General features: G+C 38.4%; 1 protein-coding gene across 1 annotated transcript in view; it reads right to left on the bottom strand.

Moving 5' to 3' along the window:
* The window catches only part of LOC136747589 (protein kinase C-binding protein NELL1), a 154,997-nt gene that overhangs the window by 106,252 nt on the left and 23,203 nt on the right, over positions 1-25,542 (bottom strand). Inside the window, exons 4-8 of the mRNA XM_066700531.1 lie at positions 21,951-22,121; positions 10,719-10,815; positions 5,526-5,598; positions 3,944-4,026; positions 63-197 (exon numbers count right to left, since the gene is read on the bottom strand). Coding sequence (XP_066556628.1) covers positions 63-197; positions 3,944-4,026; positions 5,526-5,598; positions 10,719-10,815; positions 21,951-22,121 — 559 coding nt within the window. The remainder of the gene's footprint in view (positions 1-62; positions 198-3,943; positions 4,027-5,525; positions 5,599-10,718; positions 10,816-21,950; positions 22,122-25,542) is intronic.

Here is a 25,542-nt window from a genome sequence, read left to right as displayed (position 1 = left end):
ACAGATACAGATACAGAGAGAGAGCCTTTTCATTCCATAGGTAAAAGTGAATCTGACCATACCATACAGGCACAGTTTCTGCAGTTTTCCGGCTCCACCCACAGCTCCTTATCCCTGTACACCCCTCCATTCACTTTGCAGGTCTTTTCACAGTGGCAGCTCTCCAGTTGATTCAGTCTCGTTTCTGCATAATTTAACTGTAAGAAAACAAATGCCCGATACATATAAGAACCAATTGTGCAGGGAACGGTAACAAAGATGTCCTGGTAAGATTGTAACTAAACATCATACTATTTCACCACAGTCTTATGGAGATCCTGTTGTCAAGCTTTCTTTTTAACACCCCCATGAATGTAAGTGGTTTCCTTTCATTTAGCACCTTTTAAAGGAATTCTATAAACCTGATGTTTTTTATTGATCACAGAAAAGGGCCATGCATAGAGCAGAGCCACATGGCGAATTAAACAATCATATTCCAGACCTGGCAAGCTCAAGGTTATATACCAATAGGAAGTTGGAATCTAAAAATCTGGGGACATAGGACTTGGGGGGGGGGGGTGCGGCAATAAAACAAAAGGAGTAGGTGTATTGTAATGTGTCTCGATTCCAGTTCCCAAACAATGCGAGGTGTGAGGGCTGAGGGAGTTAATCCTTGGGACACATGGAGCCTGTCATATGGAAGGATAGCACCTGGAGCTCTTTTAAAGGTGATTATGTTTGGGTAATTCTCAGAGACCAGTGGGAGGTGGTTTTGAAAGATGTTTACAGGCTCACAAATCTAAATGTTGTGGCATTCACAGACCTGTTCTGTCTAATTATTAAACTAATAAAAAGCAGGTTGTGTAAACTCACCATCATTCCAAACAACTGTTCCCCTTTTTCACGAGCAATACAGTGAGGGAAAAAAGTATTTGATCCCCTGCTGATTTTGTACTTTTGCCCACTGACAAAGAAATGATCAGTCTATAATTTTAATGGTAGGTGTATTTTAACAGCGAGAGAAAAACGCATTTAAAAAAAGTTATAAATTGATTTGCATGTTAATGAGGGAAATAAGTATTTGACCCCTTCGACTTAGTACTTGGTGGCAAAACCCTTGTTGGCAATCACAGAGGTCAGACGTTTCTTGTAGTTGGCCACCAGGTTTGCACACATCTCAGGAGGGATTTTGTCCCACTCCTCTTTGCAGATCTTCTCCAAGTCATTAAGGTTTCGAGGCTGACGTTTGGCAACTCGAACCTTCAGCTCCCTCCACAGATGTTCTATGGGATTAAGGTCTGGAGACTGGCTAGGCCACTTCAGGACCTTAATGTGCTTCTTCTTGAGCCACTCCTTTGTTGCCCTGGCTGTGTGTTTTGGGTCATTGTCATGCTGGAATACCCATCCACGACCCATTTTCAATGCCCTGGCTGAGGGAAGGAGGTTCTCACCCAAGATTTGATGGTACATGGCCCCGTCCATCGTCCCTTTGATGCGGTGCAGTTGTCCTGTCCCCTTAGCAGAAAAACAAAGCATAATGTTTCCACCTCCATGTTTGACGGTGGGGATGGTGTTCTTGGGGTCATTCCTCCTCCTCTAAACACGGCGAGTTGAGTTTGATTTTGGTCTCATCTGACCCCAACACTTTCACCCAGTTCTCCTCTGAATCATTCAGATGTTCATTGGCAAACTTCAGACGGGCCTGTACATGTGCTTTCTTGAGCAGGGGGACCTTGCGGGCACTGCAGGATTTCAGTCCTTCACGGCGTAGTGTTACCAATTGTTTTCTTGGTGACTATGGTCCCAGCTGCCTTGAGATCATTAACAAGATCCTCCCGTGATTCCTCACCGTTCTCATGATCATTGAAACTCCACGAGGTGAGATCTTGCATGGAGCCCCAGACCGAGGGAGACTGACAGTTATTTTGTGTTTCTTCCATTTGTGAATAATCGCACCAACTGTATCACCTTCTCACCAAGCTGCTTGGCGATGGTCTTGTAGCCCATTCCAGCCTTGTGTAGGTCTACAATCTTGTCCCTGACATCCTTGGACAGCTCTTTGGTCTTGGCCATGGTGGAGAGTTTGGAATCTGATTGATTGATTGCTTCTGTGGACAGGTGTCTTTTATACAGGTAACGAGCTGAGATTAGGAGAGTCCCTTTAAGAGAGAGCTCCTAATCTCAGCTCGTTACCTGTATAAAAGACACCTGGGAGCCAGAAATCTTGCTGATTGATAGGGGATCAAATACTTATTTCCCTCATTAACATGCAAATCAATTTATAACTTTTTTGAAATGTGTTTTTCTGGATTTATTCTGTCTCTCACTTTTAAAATACACCTACCATTAAAATTATAGACTGATCATTTCTTTGTCAGTGGGCAAACGTACAAAATCAGCAGGGGATCAAATACTTTTTTCCCTCACTATACATGCTAATGTCTGATGAGCTATTAATGTCTGGAAACAGAAACTACAGGCACTTCAGGTAAGTATGATATCCTATACATGTTTTTACATCTGTGAATTCTAACTCTGATTCCTAATGTCCTAGTTTTTCAATTTCATGGCACAGTAAAGCCTTGGATACTATAGTAACGCTACAGATGAACCCAATATGTGTTCGTCATTTAAAAAAGCTAAGAAAAGCTTTAAAAACACATTTTTCAGGTAACTACTATATTCCAAATTCAACCGTCACTCTAATTCCCGATACATTAGGGCCTAATGCGAGAATATATTACCTGTTTATTTCAATTTGCAACAAAAGCATCTGAATTCAATCTTATGTGAAATCCACAAGTGCAGATTTGCTTGCTTAATGGGCTTAGTTTTCTTTTCCTCACTTTGAAACCATCTACTAAATCACATGAATACACTTGTTTTTCTAAGAAGATTTCTACCCCCTGTGGGCTGTATCTCTCCTCGCGACTTTGGGCAGTTTCCCCTGCAAGGGCATAACAATGAGCACAAGACAATATCATTGGCTCCTGCTGTGACCTCTCTCTCCCGTCTGCATTAATAATTCATGCGCCAAACAATTTATTCTTCTTGACACTTCATATATAGTGGAGGCGACTGTACATGTGTTCATTCATTTTCAGGACTACCTGTACAACTTAACAGAAATTCCCCTTCATGTAAAATGCATACAGAGCACCCAATGACATATATTAAGATATATTGGCCAAATAATGCCATGCTAAAGCTGTAAAGTCTGATTCATCTCATTGGTGCTGTTCAATGTTGTGTATTTCACACTCCCATCTCATCAAAACTTCCTTTGTTTTTGGGCTTCACAAGGAATTAAAAAGCCCAAAACAGAAGCTATGTGTACCCCATGTCAATGTTACTTACATTTCAAATTTCAATGTAAATAGATATGTACATAATTTCTTTTCAATACTCCCCACAGCGCAGGTAGCATAAATAGCAGAAACGACACTGCACCTGTTACAGAGCCCTGCTGTGCCAGTCCTACAGTTATTTAATGCTTCTTAAGATATCTCTGCTGTGAACAGCCTTCTAATTTCTTTCAAATTGTCCTTCCACAGTAGTCCTGTAACTTGGGATAGATATAAATATATTTAGTTTCCAGCAAACATTTGTTGGGCACATTTGTGGGACTCTCTTCAGTTGACAAAAGGGGCATTTCACAAGCACTTGAAGACCACTCAATTCCCATATCCAAGCAGACAAACTCTTAAATGCCAAGACTACAGCACAGATGATAATTTTGACATTGAGAGAAGAAGTTGTTCAAACAACCCTGCTTTGCCCAGGGTCGACTCGGCAAACATTGTGTCAGCACCGCCTGGCTGCCTCACTTGATTGATATTAATTTCCACTGTGTCCGACTGGAGACCACTGTACCGACGAGCGATTATACGTGTAATTTATACCTATGTGAACTGCCATGAAAGGGTAACTGTTCAAGAGAGGAAGTTTTGGTTTCTTTACTCACTTTTATAGTCATTTTCGCCAGCAGCTCCTGCAGATCCATGATGCCTTGCACAAGGCTCAGGAAATCACTACACGTTGGGCAAGCTCAATAAGGGAGAGACAGAGTGGAAGAAAGTACTTGAATTCAGATGTGTTTATGTTCAGAAAAGAAAATTACATGCAACTTAAGCAGAACTACAGGTGGCCAGCTTCAGGGTTAATGTAATGGCCCGTAGCCAATTCGTTTTCTACATTTTTCCACCATCTCTGGAATAAAAACAGAACAGGCCACCCATTGTCTCTTCATATTTTATGCGGATTCAGTGTTTAATATTTGTGGACAGGCACTTTTAAACAGAGCCCGGAATCGCCAAGAGATTGGATTTGAAAGCACTTTAAAACACATTAACTCTTGATGCTTGTCCACAAACTTCACAACCTCAAGAGTACTACATGTTATTATGAGTGTTTGCCACTCGCATTGCTGTGTTTAACAGAGAGACGGCAGCAGTTTGAATTACACTCGGGTTCCATCTGCTTTGGAAATACAAAAAAGAAATATAATTACAGTAATAAAGTTAAATACATAATTCTTATCAAGTGGAGAATGGGACTTCTCCTTTTTAATGTGTTGGTAAATACAAAACTATCTGATAAGGCAGTAATTACTAGTGTCTACAGTTCCCCCTCTGCCTTTAGGGATTACTTTCTCACTTGATATTATAAATTGGTGCCATGTTAAATGTTACCGTTCTTGGCAATATTAAGTGCAATCTGCAGCAAATATTTAACACTGAATTACGGTCCTTAAAGAACCAATCTAGCATTCATAACAGACCGCTGAACCTCAGCTGATATTAGGAGCAATGATGTTGATTTAGCGCGCAGGGAGCCATACTCATTTTGTGTTTGACTGACTGAATCATCGAGACGATTAGTGCTAAAGCTAAGCGCCCTAAGGTGGACCTCTGGACCGCAGTTTGATTGAAGGTTAAAAAAATATTTTAAATGTTCTGAATTATTATAACAGCTTCTTCCTCCCTTAAGTTGATTTCTCTAAAATGCCTTCAGCTCTTAAGAGGCGAGAACATTTTGATGTTGTAGTTCTCCATGCATTACAGGTTTAGTTGTAGCTTCAATGTCAATCCACCGCCGGCTGGTCTCCCCCTCATTAAGGTGAGTGGCCAGACTTGCTTGATGGGAATATGGGAGCAGAATGGGGCTGAACCAAACACTTTGGGGGTTGTGAACACCTGGGGCTGATTTGTATTCAAGGCAAGGTGCCATAAACAATTTCAACAACATCAAAAATGGAACTAGACTGAATTCCAGCTCTACTGAAGCCTCACTAGGAAACCTTTAGCCGAGGAGGTTGAATCCATCGCTGACCTGAGTTACAATTCAAGCTCACCGAGTTGTTTTGCTCTGCTGCCGCCGCCAAAGTCGGGAGTATTTGTAATCTTTTCTGGTCTTGAGCCAAGACATTTTAAAATTAACTACCACTGCCACTATACCGTTCTATCTCAACAATCCACATTTAGAAATACGAATTTCAGGTTACATCAAGGCAGCACATCAATCAGGAAGCTCTGGTATACACTTACTGCGATTGAGATTTGGACATTGTGTTATATATCCATTTGGAGCAAAAATAAATTTTACATCTTGGATGGTCCCCTGGAGAGAGAAAAAGGAAAATAACAATAAGAAAAAGAGCAAGTTAAACAATATTTTCACTTATCTTAATATGAAATGTCACATACTTTCCCCTTCCTTTAACAGTACTACATGGTCTTACTTGACAGGAACTCCCTCAGGATATCTACTTATACTTTGTTGTATACCTCCATCACTGTTTTATATATATATATATATATATATATATATATATATATATATATATATATATATATATATATATTAAAGAGTACCATTTAATAAAATCAGTAATTTGGTGGAGAGGTGGACCTATCTAAGACCTGACCATTTCTCTTTAGATCTGAGTTTACACCATCATATAGGGTGTTACTATAAGGTAACATTATCAAGAGCATTTATTTATATTTCTTTGCAAGCATAATCAAAGGAAACTTATTACACAGAGGTATGAAATTAAGTATAACAAACAACAAAGACAAACTTTTTAAAACCTATTTACTGCCTTTCCATAATTGTATTCTGCTTGTTTGCATTTTCCTAATTATGCGGTCCTCGCAGGAAATTGAAAGTTAAACATGTTAAACAATGACAGGGGAAATATACTAATAAATTGTGAATCCTCAAAACGAAAATGCTGGTTTTGAAAGTTTCCAGACTTACAGTTTACTGTCTTGTATATCATTTATTCCTTTTAGAATATAATCCACACATTGTTAAACCTTATTTTCCTCATTATCAGAAATTAATGAAATTCAATTTAGGATCATTGAAAAGCCAGAATATCACAACTCAGACCAATATACAAGTGAACTGAAATACATAGTAAATCAAATTTAAATAATAGAAAAAAGAAAAGAAAAACCTAAAATGCCTTATTATGGATACATTTGTATGTATTTTTCTCCTGATTATTTCAGGAGAGGATTAATAGAGATCACAAGCAATCAATAAATTAAGGAAAAACTGTGAGTCTGCTTTCATAATTGGATCCGTAACAGAGGGAAGGAAATGACTGCAGTATCAATCAAAGACAATAGTTCATACAAACTTGACTAGACATCCACTTGTTACATATATGATTATGTGATTAAAATGATTTATAACTATCATCACTTACACAGTCTCTTACAGTTAGTACCGAGATGTATAAAAGCTGTGGGAAAATGTTTTTTTTATTTATTTTTACATGTGACGATTACACATTTCATTATCCATGAAACCAAGGAAATGAAGACAAAATGTACAAAAACTATATCACTGCAAGTTAAATGAGAACATATTTTTCTTAAATGCACTGACACAAGCCACCCATGATGAGTTTGACTCTCATTATTGGAAGAGAGAGAAATGTATTTATTAATAGTAATAAATACTTAAATATGTGCTATGAACTGTTGAGTACTGTTGAACACATCACCTGGAATTATGCAAGTTAGATTCTTATTTTAGTTCCCATTTTTATCCCTTTGTCACTGCTTATATTTCTTGTTTCAAAACGTGCATACAGTATATACATGAATTATACATGATATTTCTGTGAGTCCACTTTGATAACCACAAATGTCCTGTGGGTTTGAGGCCTGGAGCTGTGATGGCCAATCAAGAATGCAGATTTTATATTGCCTTGAGCATTTAGTCATAGACGTTCATGCGTGCTTTGGATTCTACTGGACAGACCCTTTAGGAAGGAAGCTTGAAATTCTTGACAGAGGGGGACATGTTTTCTGTAAAAAAAAATATCTGGGTATATTTTGGTATCTATACATCCCTCAAATCTAACAAGGGAACCTAGACTGGAACAAACTAAACAGATTGGCCTCCACGCTTCACCGTGAGGCTGACGTTCTTCTCAAAAGAAGCTTTGTGTTGATTTTTTGCTACAACATATCCAAATGTAGCCACTGTTGCTGTTTATTGGGGTTTGTTTAATCCAACCACAAAACATGGTCTCAATCCACTCAAATGGTCCAGTGATCAAGATGAACTCAGATCAAGTCAGATGATTTCTGGCAAGTTCAAGACAAACCAGCTACATTGGGCTCAACAAAAAAAAGTGAAGCTGAAGTCGTCCATACTACAAATCTGTAGAATTAATGTAGCCGCAGAAAGCTAATGCCAAGATTATACAATACACATTGCATTGCCATAAAGAAAGGAAAGTGAGAAATCAGCAAGGACTCCCTTTTGCCATGACACTAGGTCATTATCATATCATTTTAATTCTGGGTATGTCCATCTTGTACTTGCTATCTAATAATGAATCACCACAAAGCAACGGCATGTCATTCCCTTAAGTACACACATCCTAGATTAAACTGTCAGTTCTGACTTGCATTTAAACAATATTCTTCGCACAAAACATTAATCTATTTCCAGTGTTCTTTACAGACTTTATTTCCCCCTGAGGACTCAGCCAAACACATTTTTGTGTTTAGAAGGAAATTCAAAAGCCTATTATGAATGCCTCTGTATAAACAATGAGGCTTGACAGTAGTTTCAATTGAATCAAGTACTTGCGAAATTACTACGATCTCTATCAAGGTTGTAATTTCCGGAATGATCAGGAATAACTTTACCATATTGTATGGTAACAACACATTTTGGCTCAGACCACCCAAACAACAGTTTATCAGCATGCCATTTTGACAAATAAAATTGAGCAATTACCACAAATTAACAAAATATTTAATATGTTCAAGTCTGATCATGAAAGTTCTTTCTTGATCTTGGTAAGCAATCATGACAAAATGAAATGACCTATTGACCAAAAAATTAATTATTGCAGTTAATTCTGCAATTGTAGATATACAAATTATATCATAGCTTACTGAATAAACCTGATAATGAGGTGAAAAAATATATAAAATCACTGTTTTTAACTTATTAAATCTTGTCATACCCATACTTACTATAATAAGTACCATAATTCCTGAAGCTGATGCGAGTCTTTGGGGAAACAATCAACACTGCACTGTGTTACACTCATCCTGGTATAACCGCAGCAACAGCACACCCAATTAACAGTTTTCCACAGTCGCTCTTTCCTCCACAGATGAAGCTCTTCCACTCCAGCACGCCTGCTCGGCGCTGGGAGGTCTGCCTCGGCACAGACAAAGACCCAAGCGCCTTCTTGCCAATCGATATCTGCTAGCCTACAGCCTGCTCTCTCTCAGCATAGCGGCCTAATCATTTCACAGCCTCCCGTCACCCTTGTTGGGAGCAGAATTATTGAGAGCACAATGTTTTCGCGTGGAAGGATCATGTGATGCTCCCGGAGCGAAAATAATACAAAAATGAATCTATTTGTTTATGCAGGCCTGTCTAAAATGAAAAAGGAAAGCGAGACAAAGCAACAGAAGCAATATTATATTCAATTAAAGGTTTTGTTCTTGTCATGGCATTTTGAGAAGAAATGTACAACCCACTATATCACTATAATCCTACTGTAGTCAGAGGCAAACATATACTTAAATAGAGCTCCTTAATAATGCATGATAATACCCTTTGACTTTAACACAGTCCTGTTAGACATCTCAGGGGTGTAAGACAGGGAATAACCTGCGCATATTTAGTGCGAGACAGTAAGTCTACAGTAAGTACTTCCACACTGTGTTTTACCAACACTAATTAGAGACACTTTAAAGCGGACTTCAAAGTGTGTCACTCATTCAACAAACAAATATTCACACAATCAAGACTTTAAAGTTGCTTTCTAGTGTTCTAATGAGATTCATGCAACGTACAAACAGTGGCTTCATGTAGTGAGTGTCCATTTGGTGTGAATATACTTAACAGAATCAGGTTTTGCTTTTGAAATGTTTGAATTCCTTCAACATTAATCAACTCTGACCTGAGCGAGTCAAGCCATAGCTCATGTTAACTCCAAAAGGTATTATTTACTGGGAGGTTGTGACCCATTTTAAATAATTAATATGCAGACTCTTTTACCTTATTTTCTAAAATTCGGTTCCAGTAAATCATTTCGTTTGAAAGAATCTTCTACAATATGCCTTTGCAGCACAGAAACACTGTGATACAAACACACAAGCCAACAAAGAAGCAGAATGCAGTCTTACACTGGAAAGAAGCTAATTAAAGCAATGCCACAGAACCAGACTTCCTGTTGTGAGTTTCTTGCCAGTTTATATACCGCTGATGGTCTTATCAAAATGATAAATGGCCAGGGGTTGTCCTTAATATACCTTTTCTTCCTTCTTCTTCTTTTTTTTCCCCCTTGTTTGTTTAACATAAAAATTAGGCCTAAATGGATGATTAAATATATTGATGAGTATTACCGACCTAGCAATTTGAAACACACCTACGAGCTGCAAGCATTTTTTTAGTTTTCATTGTTCACAGACTTTTTAATCTACAAGATCCGCAGCACTCAGCAATCAGTAGCTGAAAACACCTGCAATGTGCCCTGCATAGTAATTTTCAAATCTTTGCTAATGGTCTTGCAGAACAATCCTTGTAACAAAACAAAAAAATAGTTTGTACAAACAGACTCTGTGCTGTGATGTTTCGTTTTGTTTTTGCTTTGTTCTTTTTCCCGTTTTCTTGGTCAGGATCCATATTAATTATGTATTAGATTTCTCTCATTTGAAATAAGAGCACCCCAAGATTTAATGTGCCGTAGCAAATGGCAATGACCACAATGACAAAGATCTTTAACTGTACCGATCTTGTTTGGGATTTCTCCACATGACATTTTATTAATTACTATGGCCTTTACATTCTGCATTTGGTACGCCTTATGGTTCTTACAGCGGTTTGAGCTGATGGGGGAAAAACAAAACAAAAACAAAAGCAACCCACCCCACTCGAGCAAACTGACTCCAGACGCCTCGAGTTTTATAAAAAATTCTCTCATTCATTTAGTGTCAGAGAGAGAAGTGTGAGTGAGGTTCCTTGGTGTGGTGTACCCTTGACTTAAATTGATACTAAATTATACCAATTTTTATTACAATAACTTACTGCAGGGTACACCATGTAAATGTGCAATGTAGGATCTGTACAGAATTAGTAAGCAGCGTTTCAAATTACGTTTCTAGGCTAAAATGAACATATGCTGTTACTGCAGAGCTTTGAATGACCTTTAGCGGTACACAGTATTATTAATCGAATCCCCTGCTTACCTTAAACAGTCCGTGTTTTTGGTTATGTTGGCCAAGCCATACCGTGCTTCCTGGCACAAGATCAGTCTGTGGAGGGTCTATCACTCGTTCATAAATCCTGCGAATGACATCACGAATTAGGTTAACTCTCTCAAGCGCAGGCATAATGCATGAAGCAAATCTGGTGAGATAAATCACATGAAATATGGATTTCATCTTTATTGGTCAACAAGGTCTACTGTTCCAACACATTCCACAAGCATATCAGTTTCACTGGTAACATTTAACAATAATGTATAACAATATTAATTTAATTACTGTCTGATTCCCACAGGAATAACATATGAATGGCGCATGCACTTCCACCGAGTTCTGATGTTGACCACATGTATAAGCCCAAACCTAGTCTGTAACCCTATCCCTTACCTTGACCTTACCTTTGTAATAGATGTGATTAACAAAATAACTCCGACTGTATAAGGTGTTCGTGTGTTATTCTGGTAGTGTTCATACTTCAATTAATTAAGAACTGCTTCCCATTATTGTAAAGTGTGGCTGTCTCCCTTGTAAGGTACTTAACATAGCAATAGTAACAATATCAGCTTCGCAATCTCAGGAAGATCCTCTCAAATACTGTACAGCCCCTTCAATGTAAACGCGTTTGTGGCCGTCCTTTACAAAAGACACTGAAGCATAAGTCAGTCGAGAGATATACAGATAATAATTTATTTCCAAGCTGCTGTCTATAACAGCCTTTGTTGTGCCTAGTTTGTTCACCCTCTTTCCTGTGTTTCTTGAAGAAAAATGTCACAAAGACAATACCTTTGGCAGGGAACTGTATATTTTTCTTTCGGGCTGTGTTAATTAAAAAAGAAGAATATATGTATATATATATATATAAAATCATGCGTGTGGGTGTATACTAATGAGCATCCAGGACCGCTTTTTTAATGCAGCAGCGATTGTCTTTGCGGAGAAGTCTCAATTGCAGTCGGCACTAGGCAGTGCATAACTTAAAAAGAGTGATCTCAAGGTCAGACTCTGACAGGAGACCCGGCGCTGTACCCCGTGCCCGGCCTCCACAAGCCATGCTCCACAGCCTTGGATCTGAATTTTAATCCTCAACACTGTGTCTCTCTTCACCGGCCTCTGTGATTTGAGACAGCAAAATGAGATGCCAATTAGGCTGGTAATTTAGCGATGGAGACATGCGCGTGCGTTTGGAGCTTGAATGAGACGATCAAAGCTCATTTTGCAAATTGGCAACAACGAGCAATGGGCTTTTGCTTAATTCAGTCTGTGTCACATTTACGACAGAGGTCCTACAGAAGAACAATCTTAAATCCTTTATCACTAAAGAAAACGGCAGCATCACGTAGTCCCGGGTGGAAATAATATTGATGGCACATAACGGAAGGATCCTCTACAAATGGAAGTTGATTTCTCATGTTTGCTGCCTTTGTTCGATGGCATCTTTGGGAATACGAGGCTCAGTTTTAATTTCTGCCACAAGGATGTGATACAAATGAAAAACAACAACAGTAAAATCACTGAATGGCGCAGTATCAATACACTTGTGTTCACAACTCTTTGGAGTTTAGTAATGGAGTCCCATATAAAGCTAGATGAGAACAGTGCATTCAGGATTAAGGATGGGGTTTAATTCTCCTTTGTCAGATCTATAAAATACAGTGATGGGGTAAGTCAATCTTCACTAGACCGTATTCTTCAGTTTGCATTCACCAGGAGAGAGAGTAAAGAGCGTTCAGAGGAAGCGTTCTAGAGAGCTGAGCGAATATAATGTTCAAAAGGCACAAAAACATCATAACGGTAAATACAGGCAAATTAGTCCTTGTGAAAGCCCTGCATTATGTACACAGAGATACTGTAAATTGAATATGTCTGCAGGAGTGATGCAAAATCTTCAGTTGTGCTTTCAAATAGCCACAGGAAATCACTTTAAGCTGTTTGTAAATGTGTGTTTGGGAGTTGCCAGTGTTTGACAGGTAATCGCGTAATCAAAAGTGATTTTAACCTCAGGCAGTTATAAATCAATTGAACAAACAGAGCACTATCCTGGTATTTACTGTATATATCTCATGCAATATTACATGAAAGATAAAGAATATGATCATAAAAAAGCACAGGTATCAATACAGCTGGAGAAACCATGCAAAATATGAATCTTCCGAAGTAACACCATGGCATTATAAATTCAGCGCTCTTTGCACAACTGATGCCATCAAGGCTGTAAGATTAACATTAAGATGAAGAGGAGCCCACTAAGGTCTACATGCTAATACAACAGACCTGTACTCTGGAGTTACTCTCATATTACTCAATTAATCTCCTCAGAAACTGTTGACTTCAGGTTACCTGGTCACGGTGATGGATCAATATTTAATTCATCTAATTTATTTACTATAACTTCCCTGAAGCGCTGCTTGAGACGGATCGCAGTGCAGATTTAATGACCTCTGTAGCACCGGTGGGTGCGCTGCAAGTGAGTGTGGACCTCGCTAGTATAAATGTGGACAAAAAGAGCGTTTTTGGAATTCTCCTTAGTATTCCAAATAAATAAATAAACCTCCTTTCAAACACTTTTCATTTAAAAAACAACAGCATGTGCAGCCCTTGATTGCTGGTTTCATAAAGACAGTATCTAAATTGCACTCTTTGCTGTTAGACCAGTATCTACCTCGGCCTATTTTAGAGTTTCCAATTTTCCCGTTGTCAGTTTCCAGACCTCTACCGTACACTCCATCTCAACCTTGTCCTTCTCGGGAGCCGGAGGTGCTAAAAAGATCAATTTAACACTCACTGTCCCCCCTCTGTTGAATCCCTGTGCCCTCCATTAAAATCCCTCTGTGCTTCTGTCATACTTTGATCTTTCAGGGGAATGTCACCGCTTCGTTCTCATTTACATCCCAGATCCCCTGTTTTGCCAAACATAATTCAGCACGTCAGAAGACACAGTAAGTTGTCAGAGAAATCGTATTAGGAATAGAACTGTTTGTTCACACGCTTTGAGTCAGGAAACAGACGCCACCACGCAACATATGCGCTCAATTAACAATCAATTCCCAATTATGACTTATTCATAATTAGCAATTGCATTAAAATTAAATGTTCTGGTGACATAAACAACCCAAAGTGTCTAATTGTGAAAACAATCCAGTTTCCCAATGCCTCGTAGCACTCGCGATAAGCCGCTGACTTCCATTATTCAATACTTTTTGGATGTTTATTCGCCTATTTCCCAGTTGTGATTGTGTTTACTTTCCACAGAGTGCCTTTCCCCCCCAAAAAAAGACTAACTAACAAACAAACAACAAAAAGACAACATTGTTCTCTACCAATCATACGATCTGTTCATCTTCCAAGATGCTAACAAGGAGAGAAGTTAATCTATCGTTCTGGCTTCCTTATTTCTTCCTTCTCAGTATTTATGATCAGGTGTTCAAGATGTAAACACTTCTATTATTCAGGTCAAACAGAAGGTGACCATCGGATGCATATTTCCATTATGAAAGGCATGATCTCAACTTTAATAGCAGTGGAATTCTGATTAATATATCCCTAAACAGTTAATCTGGAACAGATATAGGGAGTGTCGCTTTTAAATCAATTGGATGCCGCGTTTTTGTTCTTGTACTGGCCACAAGAGGAATCCCGATCCATGCAAGAAATCTACAGCAGCATGGATAAACTGCCCTGTGCGGTTATATCCTAATCTATACTGTAGAGCGCAATATTAACACAACACCAGTTCAAACTCCGTCTCCGTTGCTGTGGAAACCCCTCTCCGCTGTCGCCAGGCTGTGCGCCGGAAGAGCAGCGCAGGTCTCCTGGTCAAGCCTGACGAGGAAGGAATCACAGAGCAGGTCCTCCTGTCAATCCGCCACCGGTAAAGGAAGTGACCCTTGAATGATGAATACGGCCACATAATACAGGTTATGAAGGCGCTGAGGAGAAACTCTACGGCTCTATCATTCTACAGCCCTACCGGCACTGTGTGAAAGACTGTCTACGAAGGAGAATAAGGCACACAGGGATGAAATGCAGACAGATTAATTGTTCTGAATTCAATCTTTCTTCAGGCCTTTGTACTTTGCTCCTCTATACATACTCTTGATAAAATGCTTGAGCCCAGTTCAGAATGTAAGAAGATATTTTCGTGGTGTGTGCTAAATCTCAGAGCAGAAAGCCCGAAGAGTAAAATAACACCTTTAGGCTATAACAAAGAGCATCCCAAGGGATAGTAAAAACTGCAGACATGCTGATATATCAGACAACAACTGCTATATTGCACGGTGGCATTAAAGGCCTTACTCAAAACTTGGGGATATAAACGCCTGACAGGAAGTGAGCAACATGAGTCAAGATCATTGGTCAAACATTTTATTTATAATTATTATTGGTAATCTTTTTTGCAGCTGGCTATAGGTGTTGATAATAAAGTCAGCTGAAACAAAGCAATATCATTAAAGTACTTTCAAACTCTTTCCAAGTTGGTCAAGTCCCATCAATCCTGTTTTTGAAATTCAATTATTTGATAACAGAGTGGCTTAGGCATGAAACAGAACGGCGTGGGTATAAATACATTTCTTTTTTCAAACCCCCGTGTTCTCTCTTCATATGGAGAAGTATAAGTAAAGCGCACAAAGGTTTGCCGTCATGATTTCAGAGGGGAACGCACTAATCCTGCAAGCAGATGGCAATCATTTAGATTTGTTTTCACTCTCTCATCATAAACAGAGTGTACTCGATTCCCCATCATTTTACCATTTCCATCATCTCTCCAGTGTTTAAATTTGCATATCCAATCAAAAAAACCTGTTTCATACATGAATGGTCCTCTGATGCGTCCAAAACAAAACTTGATGAAACTAAATGGAAATGTTTACCAAAATTAGATCTGCCGTCTTTATACTCAGGGTTGTCTGTAAAAGTCTGACATTGCGGGATGCTAACAGCTCGAGAGAAACCACGAATACACGATCACTCTGAAACACCATTTGGACATCTACGTACCCAAGAGCCCTGCTTTCTTACGCCCCACTAAGCTGCTGTTGCCTAAATGGAAGCTACTGCTAAGCATGTGGGCTGGTGGACAGAAATTGAACTCCCTCTGCAAACAAAAAGAATGTATACGAAACACGAAAGACAAAAATATAAATTAATTTATGAATATGCAATACAAGGGCACATTGTACAATAACATGACTTGACACACACATGTATAACATATATATATATATATATATATATATATATATATATATATATATATATATATATATATATAACAAACAGAGCCACCCGTGAGATGCAATATTGTTTGCACTATTTTTTTTCTGCCCATCTTTCATAACAGTTCATTTACCACAGAAATCTGTCAGGCGGACATGTAAGATGCATTTGCATTATGCCTCTTGGTTCACGCCTGCAGACACAAGTCTACTTAGAGTAAAGAACCACATTCCCTACTCCTCTGGGTACCAGCACAGTCTAGTCCGTGGTTGCACGCTCTTCGGTCATTGAAAACCAGCCTCGAACTCATATTCAGCAAATAGAGTGCAATAGAAAGCATCCCTTTATGCAGAGCAGCCATCTCTCATAGTACCACTCGTGACTTCTGATAACAACTTGAGTAGATTACATATGTCAAGGAGAAAAGGGAATGGGAGCAACCTGGCTGCTTTTCAATGATTTCAGGTTTCAAAGAGCTCTCTTTGAATGGTATGTTTGTGGAACAACATGTACAACATATTTCTTAGATGCGAGACTGGGAAAATCTTGAAAGAGGTAAGTAGAAAAAGAAACTAAAAAAAAAAGAAAACACAAAGACACCTTTGATTTTTTTTTTTTTGTGCACTACAAAAAAACATTAATAACTAGGTCTGATGAGACTCTGGTGAACAGCAACAAGCTGACCTGATTCCCAGTAAGGAGACTTTTGCAGGAGCTAAATCAATGAAAGAAAAGGCTTTCAATTTAACATTTATTGACATTTAAACTTCTCGTTCATTAGGCTGTATAATGAGGTAGGGTAATTACTACCAGAGAGATCGGTGGTGCATAGCAAGTGTAAGTATTTATTTATTTTTTAATTTGTATTTTTTTTGTGGGGGGGTGGGGGTTGTAAGGCACTGAATTGATTGGAAACAAGAATGACACAAATACTTATTTAAATATAGAGAAAAGTCTGAAAGCTGCTTACTACACACAGGGAAACACAAATATTGTCATGGTCCCCTAGCGCTCCCCCTCTATCCACACTAGGGGCCGCCATTTCCCTGCCTTCTCCCTGCTTTCTTCACTCTGTCAATTAACATTCCGGTCACCCATGTGCACTCCTGTTCCATCCCTCTGTTCCCATTCGCCCTGCACCTCCCAAGCCTGGTTCCTGCTCCCCTTTATAAACCCCTCAATGCCTTCACTCAGGGCGAAGTTTCGTCAGTTCTGTCTGAGATTCCGAGCCCTGTTCCCCCGAGAATCGCCCGTGACCACGACCACGACCACGACCACGACCACGACCACGACCACGACCACGACCACGACCACGACCACGTGTCTGCTTCGCCTACATTGTCCTGATCCGCCGGTACCCAACCCACACCTGTCCGACCATCCTGCGATCCAGCACTGCACTTGGGTCCCCTGTTCCCGAGCCCCTGAGGTTAAACGTGACAATTATAAAATATTTAATTAACTTTAGTTGCCCAGTAAACAGCGATTGTTTTAAGATAGCCATGTAAATTTGTGCTTGTTCATGACTGAATAGTATGGATAGACATGCCCACTTAAATTTCCATAAAATGCATACTGATGCTTTTGTTTACTTTAAGGACAGTAGAAAAGCATTTTACCCAATGAAATCATGAGTAGAAGTTTATTCTACATCAGAACAACATACAGACCAATTACAACAACAAAAACAAACAAACAAATAAACATTTAATCATGCCTAGGCTTACAGGCTGGTGACGATTCTTGAAAATCTTAAATCTGTCCATTAATCGCCAAGAAAATCTTCATAATCATTATGATTTTTTTGTTTAGCTTAGGGAGTTTATCCAGGAAACATACACAAAAACACCACCATATCTGATGCTCTTTGGAAAGGAAAATTGGATTAAGCAATTGTCAGCTTTACTACATTTCCTGGGGGCATAATTTACATCCACCAATATCCATCACTCTGATCTCATTAATTACCTTATTTATATCTGTCCAAAATATTACTCTATCCAGGTTCACCTCGCCCCTGAGTTATAAATTATTTCACTCCCTTTCCCACATACTGTCTTTTCTGCTCTAATCCAGATTTTCTCAGGAACCCCCTGGAGTCAAAGCAAGTTTTAGTTTCTTGCAGTTCTGGGAGACTGCCATAAGAGTTGGTGGACATTTCCATTGTTCATAACACCCTGTGAAAGCCATGGCAGGAACCCATAAAAATCAACAACCCACCAGTAATTATAACATTTTGGTAAAAGGCAATTGCATTCCTACTATCCGCACTGGTTCTTTCCTTTTCATCAACAGAAAAAATGTAAATAATCCACCTGATTATTTTACAAATGGTTTTTTTACAACATTTGATCATTCTAACGTGTCCTTTGACACCAGTCTCATTCAGTTAATGTGTGTGTGTGACTGAAACACGGACCTTAATATGAAGCAGCAACATCAAAGACTGAAAGGGGTTAAAACATCATCACATCTCCTGCACAGTGATTTCAATTCCCCTCTGAAGGCAGGAATGTCATGGCTTTAAAACACATCACATTTAATTTGCATAGTATTGTCCTTCAGAGTACCTTGCAACAGAGGATCCATGTAGGCAGGGAAACTAAAGGAGTAGGTGTACATCAAGAATAGTAATTCAGCTTAATGAAATCTACCAGACCTGCCATGCAATTTATACACTTAATGTTCCTGGTGTTCTGTTACATTATTACATTTTTTTTTCTCCAAAGAGTATTACACCTAAATACAACTGGGGGAAGAGAAAATTCAAGGCAATTGTAATACACGTTGTAAGGTTAAAGCCCAGAATATTATCAGTGGGTGTTGTATGCTTAGAACTAAAGAATTTAAAAACATTTACATAATCTCAAAAAACAGACAGGACAGGTGTTAGATCAGATTAAACCAGAGTTAAAGTAGTGGCATCAGGGCAGACCTTGAAAACACCAATTTGTTTGGATCCAATCCACACTGGTGAGAGTCCACATACAGATTTATAACTATTTGAAGAAGAAGAAAAAAAATCCACTATGGAAGATCTCCGTACAAATCGCAGATGAATAAGATCTGTACACAATCTCTTGGTAACAAACTCAGAAGTGCTATATGAAAAGGTTTTCAATTTGGTGGATGGGGGAGCTCATCCTTACATTTGTAACCCTTTTACCACTAATCTACAAGACCCGGGCCCATTTTCAGCCATATTGACAACTGGCAGATTGTTCATCAGCTCGGTTTTGACATGCAGCAGCTTTCGCATACTGTTTGCACTAAACCATCCATCAGTGCACTTTCATTGATTATTTTTAAAAAGCTAACTTTAACTAAAAGCATGCCCTTATAAGGCATGTGCGGTTATTGCCTGCACCGATTTATGTTTAACCAAAGTGTTTTTACAATGCTATAAATCAAAAGCCCAATGCACAGCATGTCAAGAGAAAAATCAAAAGCACCGAGGAAATATTTCTAAATTTGCGTCTCGGTCAAGAACACGAGAGCAACAACAGCTACAACAACAACAATCCAGTAATAAACTAGATCTGTCACTTTAAATGAAAGAAAATGTCTTTCAGTGGAAAGCAAACAACCTTAAATCCCACAGAGAATGTGTGAACACAATTCAGTGTGCTTATTTAAAACTAAATTGGTTATTCTTTTCTTCCTTGCAACATTACTGGAACTTGAATTAGAATATGAACACTTAAGGTTTTGTGTTGTGGATTTTATTGCAGAGCAATGTTGTGGTCTGATTTTCAGGACAGTAATGAACACAAGTCATTGGTTTATAACCAGATTGATTTTAAATTCTTCAGCTGACTAAATGGTCCCTGTAACATAAGTGGCACAGCGAACAAGATCCTTTGAAATTTGGCAAGCACTCGACACGCATGGAGAATGTCGGGACCACAATTAATCAAATGGATTTCTGAAGACGTTTGCTGTAGAATATTAATGGCTGAGAAGGACAAGGTTCAAGCACAGATTGGAGTGAGCCATTATGGTACATAATGGGTTCAGGGTGACCCCATTTATTATTAATTAGAATAGCATTCAAGAAAATATGTTGCTGATAAAAGCTCATGTCCTTTCTGCTCTAAACAACCACTATTGTTCCACTGTAATTGCTCTGATTTTTTTATTTTTTTTATTTTCTTCATGCATTTTAATTCCATCGCAATTATTTTCAAGTTGGCATCCACGTCAGAGGGTGTCCTCAAGGCTGCCGTCTGTCCATTTAGGGAAAAGCATTTTCTTATGATCCGCCAGTGATGTCGGACTGTCATCATCGCTGCCCTTTTGACTTGCTTGACATGGCTTCCACAAAAGATGAGACCAAGTGAAACTAAACATTACGGGCACATTGTTTCAGCAACTACTGCAAAAATGTGAAGATTATATAATAATGCTGTGTTTCTCAGAACAAACTACATTCTCTCTGAAGGAGAGACGTTTATAAAACAACCGTCACCCACAGCGTCTTGGTTTAGATTACACACAGAAGAGAGATTCATACTATTGGTTTAACAAAATACTTGGAAACTTGCGCCTTGTCAACCTGTAACACTTTTGATTCGACAGCAGTGTTTTCAGTGGTGTATCTGACAGTTACCTCAAGGGAGACCCACTGTACTTACAGAGTAAGAGCCATTCAGTCAGACCTCTATTATACGGTTCAGTACCACCGTGGTTTTATCTAGACTTTTATTATTTATATATCATTCTGAAAAATGAACCCGTCAAGGCCTATAGCTAAACATTGTTTTTAGTGTTGTGGTGCCTATCATGCAACCTTAATATTTATCAACAACCCCAAACTCAACAGTCGATACATTATTGACAGAACACGTGGAAGTGTGTAAAATGAAGCGTGACAGTGTGCCAGCTGACCAAATATCCATTTAGCCAGGATACAAATATACAGAAAGAGGGAGAGAGTCTTCTATATTAGCGTCTTCTTTCACAATCTTAATTTTCTAAGGACCACTGACCGAAAATCTGATCTCATGGGTGTAAAATGTGTTTAACCTCAAGCCAGTGCCATAACAATATTATTAATATTCCCTACCCAACGTTCATTCTCCCTCTCATGCGAGGAACCAGTATTCCTAAAAAGTTCAGCAAGCAGAGTGGTGAAGCAAGACATCTTTAGGCTAATTTTAACTTCTGGTTTGGAGAATCACCAATATGCTTAGAAGTGTTTATACTGTGATGACAAGCACTGACAAGAACACTCTTAAAAGATCCAGCGTACAATAGCCTATATTCAACTGGCTGTCTCCCCCAAAGAGACACAGAGATTTAATGAAAGAACTAATGATTTTACACGATACAGAACTCGGTGCATCATGGGTCTTAATTGTTCGTTATTCCTGATCTTGGCTGGATTCCAACTCCTTAGTACCACAATTGGCAGACATTAACATGAAATAGGATCCTGAAAATGAGAGAGAATTGAAGATTCTCATGGCACTAATACAAATGAATTATCACTAACAAAAAGTTATCCTTGTCCCTACATTGACTGCCCTTGAAAATTACCTATTTAAACTGGAATGAAACCCTAGGTAGCCTAATTGACTAATTGATTTGCCAATGAGAAGCCACATTGCTCAAATTCAATGGCGGATCAATTAGACAATTATACTCCTATCAGATGGACATACATCATCACTGAGGGATAATCAATTGGAGAAGGGAGGGAAATTTCACCCTACCACCATGAAATAAACTTGTTTTAATTAAACATACAATTTTGATCAGAATCATGTACTAACTGAGGATGCCAGCATGTACCTTCAGCTGGCTGAGAAAGGTATGTGAACCCAAGTAGCAGATTTTACAGAAATTCTCCGGGAATGTTATCAAGTGTAAAATTAAATCTAAAAACATAATAGTACAACCATCCACAGGTCTGATAACATACTAGGGCACAGCTGCATGAAATTATACACTTGTAAATTCACAAGGCATTATATGCGAGTGCTTTCTTTCCACCCCTACCTGTTGCAGTCGACATGGAGAAGCAGATGCGAGGCGCTGACAGAAAGTGCGATCTTGTGCCACTGTCCATCTGCCAGCCGATAAGGAAATGATTCTGTCCTGGGTTTCCCCTTGAAGCGGTAGTGATATCTGATTTCTTCTCGTAACCCACTGCTCTCCAGCTCAAAGTAACTGTTAATCAAAGTCAGAAAAGAAAAACATCAACAGCTCTGCTTACTCTCTCTCTCTCTCTCTCTCTCTCTCTCTCAGATACATACATGCTTACATTAAGGTACAGAATAACAATGCTTTATTAAAAGCCACATAAAAATGGACAAGGGCAGAAACATCAATAGTTGTTACAGTGCAAAATATACCACCTATGCCACGAGTGCTGTCAAAGCAATTAAGAGTTACAGCGTCAGAGAAAGCATGTATCGAAGAGCAGCATGTATCTGAAGAACAAACTCAATTTGACGATATGCATCTTTCACTATAAACTAAGTGGATTCCAAAGGGTATTGGTCCATTTTGGGTTTAAATTCTTCCAGAAAAAAGGAAAAGGTTCTGAATTTCATTAGAATAAGCACAATTATTTCAAAATGAAGGCGAGTTCTCATTTTGTTTCTCTCTTTTGGCCAACTATTCAGTCCTCTTCTAACGTGACAAAGAGACTGTGGTGGGAGTAAAACTGAACCTCACACAATAATTCAAAACTGGCATTATGTGGGGGGAGGGGGAGGTTTCTCAAAATAAATACATTCTTTAAGATTAAGTGATGCAGCACCTATGAGTAATATAACCCATGAAAAAGCTACAGATAAGAAAATAGAGGTGAGGTCAACAGTTACTTTACCCATAGCTGCCACAGTGTTACAGAGGCCAAATCAATATAAAGCCTCAATAAACAAGAGTGATGAAACACTGTGCTGAATGACACAGGGGTCAGAGGGCCTTTGTTTCCAAGCAAGGGGGGAAAGATCATTAATGATGGAGTTGTACTCAGCTGAGCATGAGATTTTATTTTTCCCCAACTGCTGCAAACTCAGCTCAGCTGTGCAACTAGACCCAAACGATGCTCATAAATATTCATCGGAATAAGCACAGTACAGCTATATTGAATACAAAACTGCCAATCCTTGAGAGGAAGAGAAGATTAACTGTCTAGTAATTTTGTATTCGATTAGAAACGTAATACTCATATGTATGTATGTATGTATGTATGTATGTATGTATGTATGTATGTATGTATAGACACGTAGTATGAATCACATTGTGCAATCCGGCAATTCATGTGGAAAGGGGAACCTCTATCAGTCGCCAAGGCAAAGATTTAGAGGTGATTTTATGTTCAGATAGTGTTGAAATGCAACGTTGGGATGCTTTATTTTCTCTCATGGAAGCCATTTCAAAATTTAGATTAAAAATAAAACACCAAAAATATCCCTGGCTCATGCACTGCAGGACAAGAATATTCTCGGCCGCAGTGGGAGTGTATCATTTTTGACAGCATGTTTACTGAAAAGCCACAGGTATAACTCATCATATGCTCATTTTTCTGTCTGTTGCAGACCAGGCCAGTCTGAGGAACACACAGGTGTGCAAAGGGGACAGAAAATAAATATTTTACACAGTTGCGTTGTAATCTGGGTGTATCAATTTTAATAACCCCAGAAGGATTACAAAAGAATTTCACCACTGTGAACGTCAAAATATTGCCCTTAATGCAGTCATTTAAAAATGTAATTAAAAACAGTTTTTTTTAATTGGCTCCCTGAGCTATTGAAAAACCTTGTTCCATACGCATTACCCGAGAGAAGGGTTGGCGAAGGAAGAATCCAAAGAGTTAGGCTGTTCAGAAGGTTAATTACTAACATTTCAAGGCTTTTTTATTTCTTTTTCTCCCTCTATTGACAATTCTGTTCCCAGGTAAGCACCCAGTAGACATTACTTTATGTTCGAAAACCAGCACATGATTGAATGCTACGCATAACCATAATCAAAATAAAGCTCAGCCTGATCAAGCACAGATCACTGAAAACTAACATCCTCTTTGCTGATTGGTTGGAATTGTGAACATTTGTATCAAGCTATACTATTGGCAGAGGCCTGAAAGGGGAACGGTTCCTAAAATTGTTATTTTTCAAGGAAATAATACAACATCCTGAAACCTAGAAGTATACATTCTGGATTTTCACATCCACCATTATTTGGCAAGTTTTTAAGTTTAAAGATTTAAAAGTTGCTTATATCGCTCTAGAAGAGTACTATACATCTAACTTATACACTATAGCAACATATAAAGACCATAATTTAAGTAACCGTACCGGATTCACTTTAATATTGTATTTACATGCATTACAATTACAGAATAGAACTGCATACTTTTCAAAAAAAGCCCGCCAAAAAACTACTATGTACCACCTTTTGTTGATATTTCATCATTGATATGCCTTAAATGCTAACATTATGTGCCATATTGAGTAAAAGTTTTAAATTTCTATTCTGAAACCTTTAAAGTCATCATTTGCATAATTCTAGAACAATATGTATGATTAAGAAATGTCTAATCCTGCAATTCAGATTTAGTTTTTTAAAATGCGAATAAGCAAAAGAAAAATGTGCCATGAGAACATATTTTAGCTTTGGAAAAAAATAATGTTTAAAAAAAAATATGACGAAAGTCTGACTAAAATGTTTGTAAACAGTAACTATTCTTCATGGCTGTCTTAAGTAAATGTGTTCAATATTAATGAGGCATACACACTTCACTAAATGACCTATGTCTCTTTTCAAACAGTAACCATAGTAACTGCTGTTCCCTACAGCATAGAGCCGATTGGTTTTAACTTAAAATTAACACATTGCTAATTAACAAATATTAATTAAAACTCCAGTTGTGTCTGGCCTTAAACGAGGAAGATAGACATTTTACAGTTTAACTTGTACATACAGCTGGTGCAAAGATGCTTTCTTGCTTTATCTAAGAAGAAAAAAATCTGTACATATTATATTGTATTAGTAACTACTCCCTTTTTTGTAAACAAGGATCTGACAGCTTATTTCAATCAAATGTAAACTGTTTGCTATGAATGTCAGGCAACATCATTTGCATTTTTATTCTGACAGCTGTGACTGCATAGATTAATGCTCCTGTGTATTCTTTTACATACCAATGAACTTCCAAAGACACTTAAACATAGCTTGACAGTGGCTGTAAATCGTCAAAATAGAAAGCTTATTTTTAAAACTATATGTAGAAAATGATCTGATTAGATAGATAGATAGATAGATAGAGAGAGAGAGATAGAGCGAGAGATACAGTGGCTATAGGGAGTATTCACCCCCTTGGCCTTTTTCACAACATACAATTTTGATGCATTTAAATGGGATTTTGTTTTTCTTTGATGTACACAACCTACTCCACACTTCAATGTGGGAAATAATGGGGGGAGGTTTGAAAAAACAAATCAATTTAAACTAAAAACCTGAAAAGTTTTTTAAGAAAACTCCTTTGCTATGACACTCCTGAAGGTACAACCAATTGCCTTCAGAATTCACACAATAAGTCGATTGGAGTCCATCTGTGTGCAATAAAAATGGGTTTCATGAT

This window comes from Amia ocellicauda, chromosome 4 (assembly GCF_036373705.1).
Source record: "Amia ocellicauda isolate fAmiCal2 chromosome 4, fAmiCal2.hap1, whole genome shotgun sequence".
In the NCBI taxonomy this organism is placed as follows: Eukaryota; Metazoa; Chordata; class Actinopteri; order Amiiformes; family Amiidae; genus Amia; species Amia ocellicauda.
This window is presented reverse-complemented; position numbering and strand designations above follow the sequence as displayed.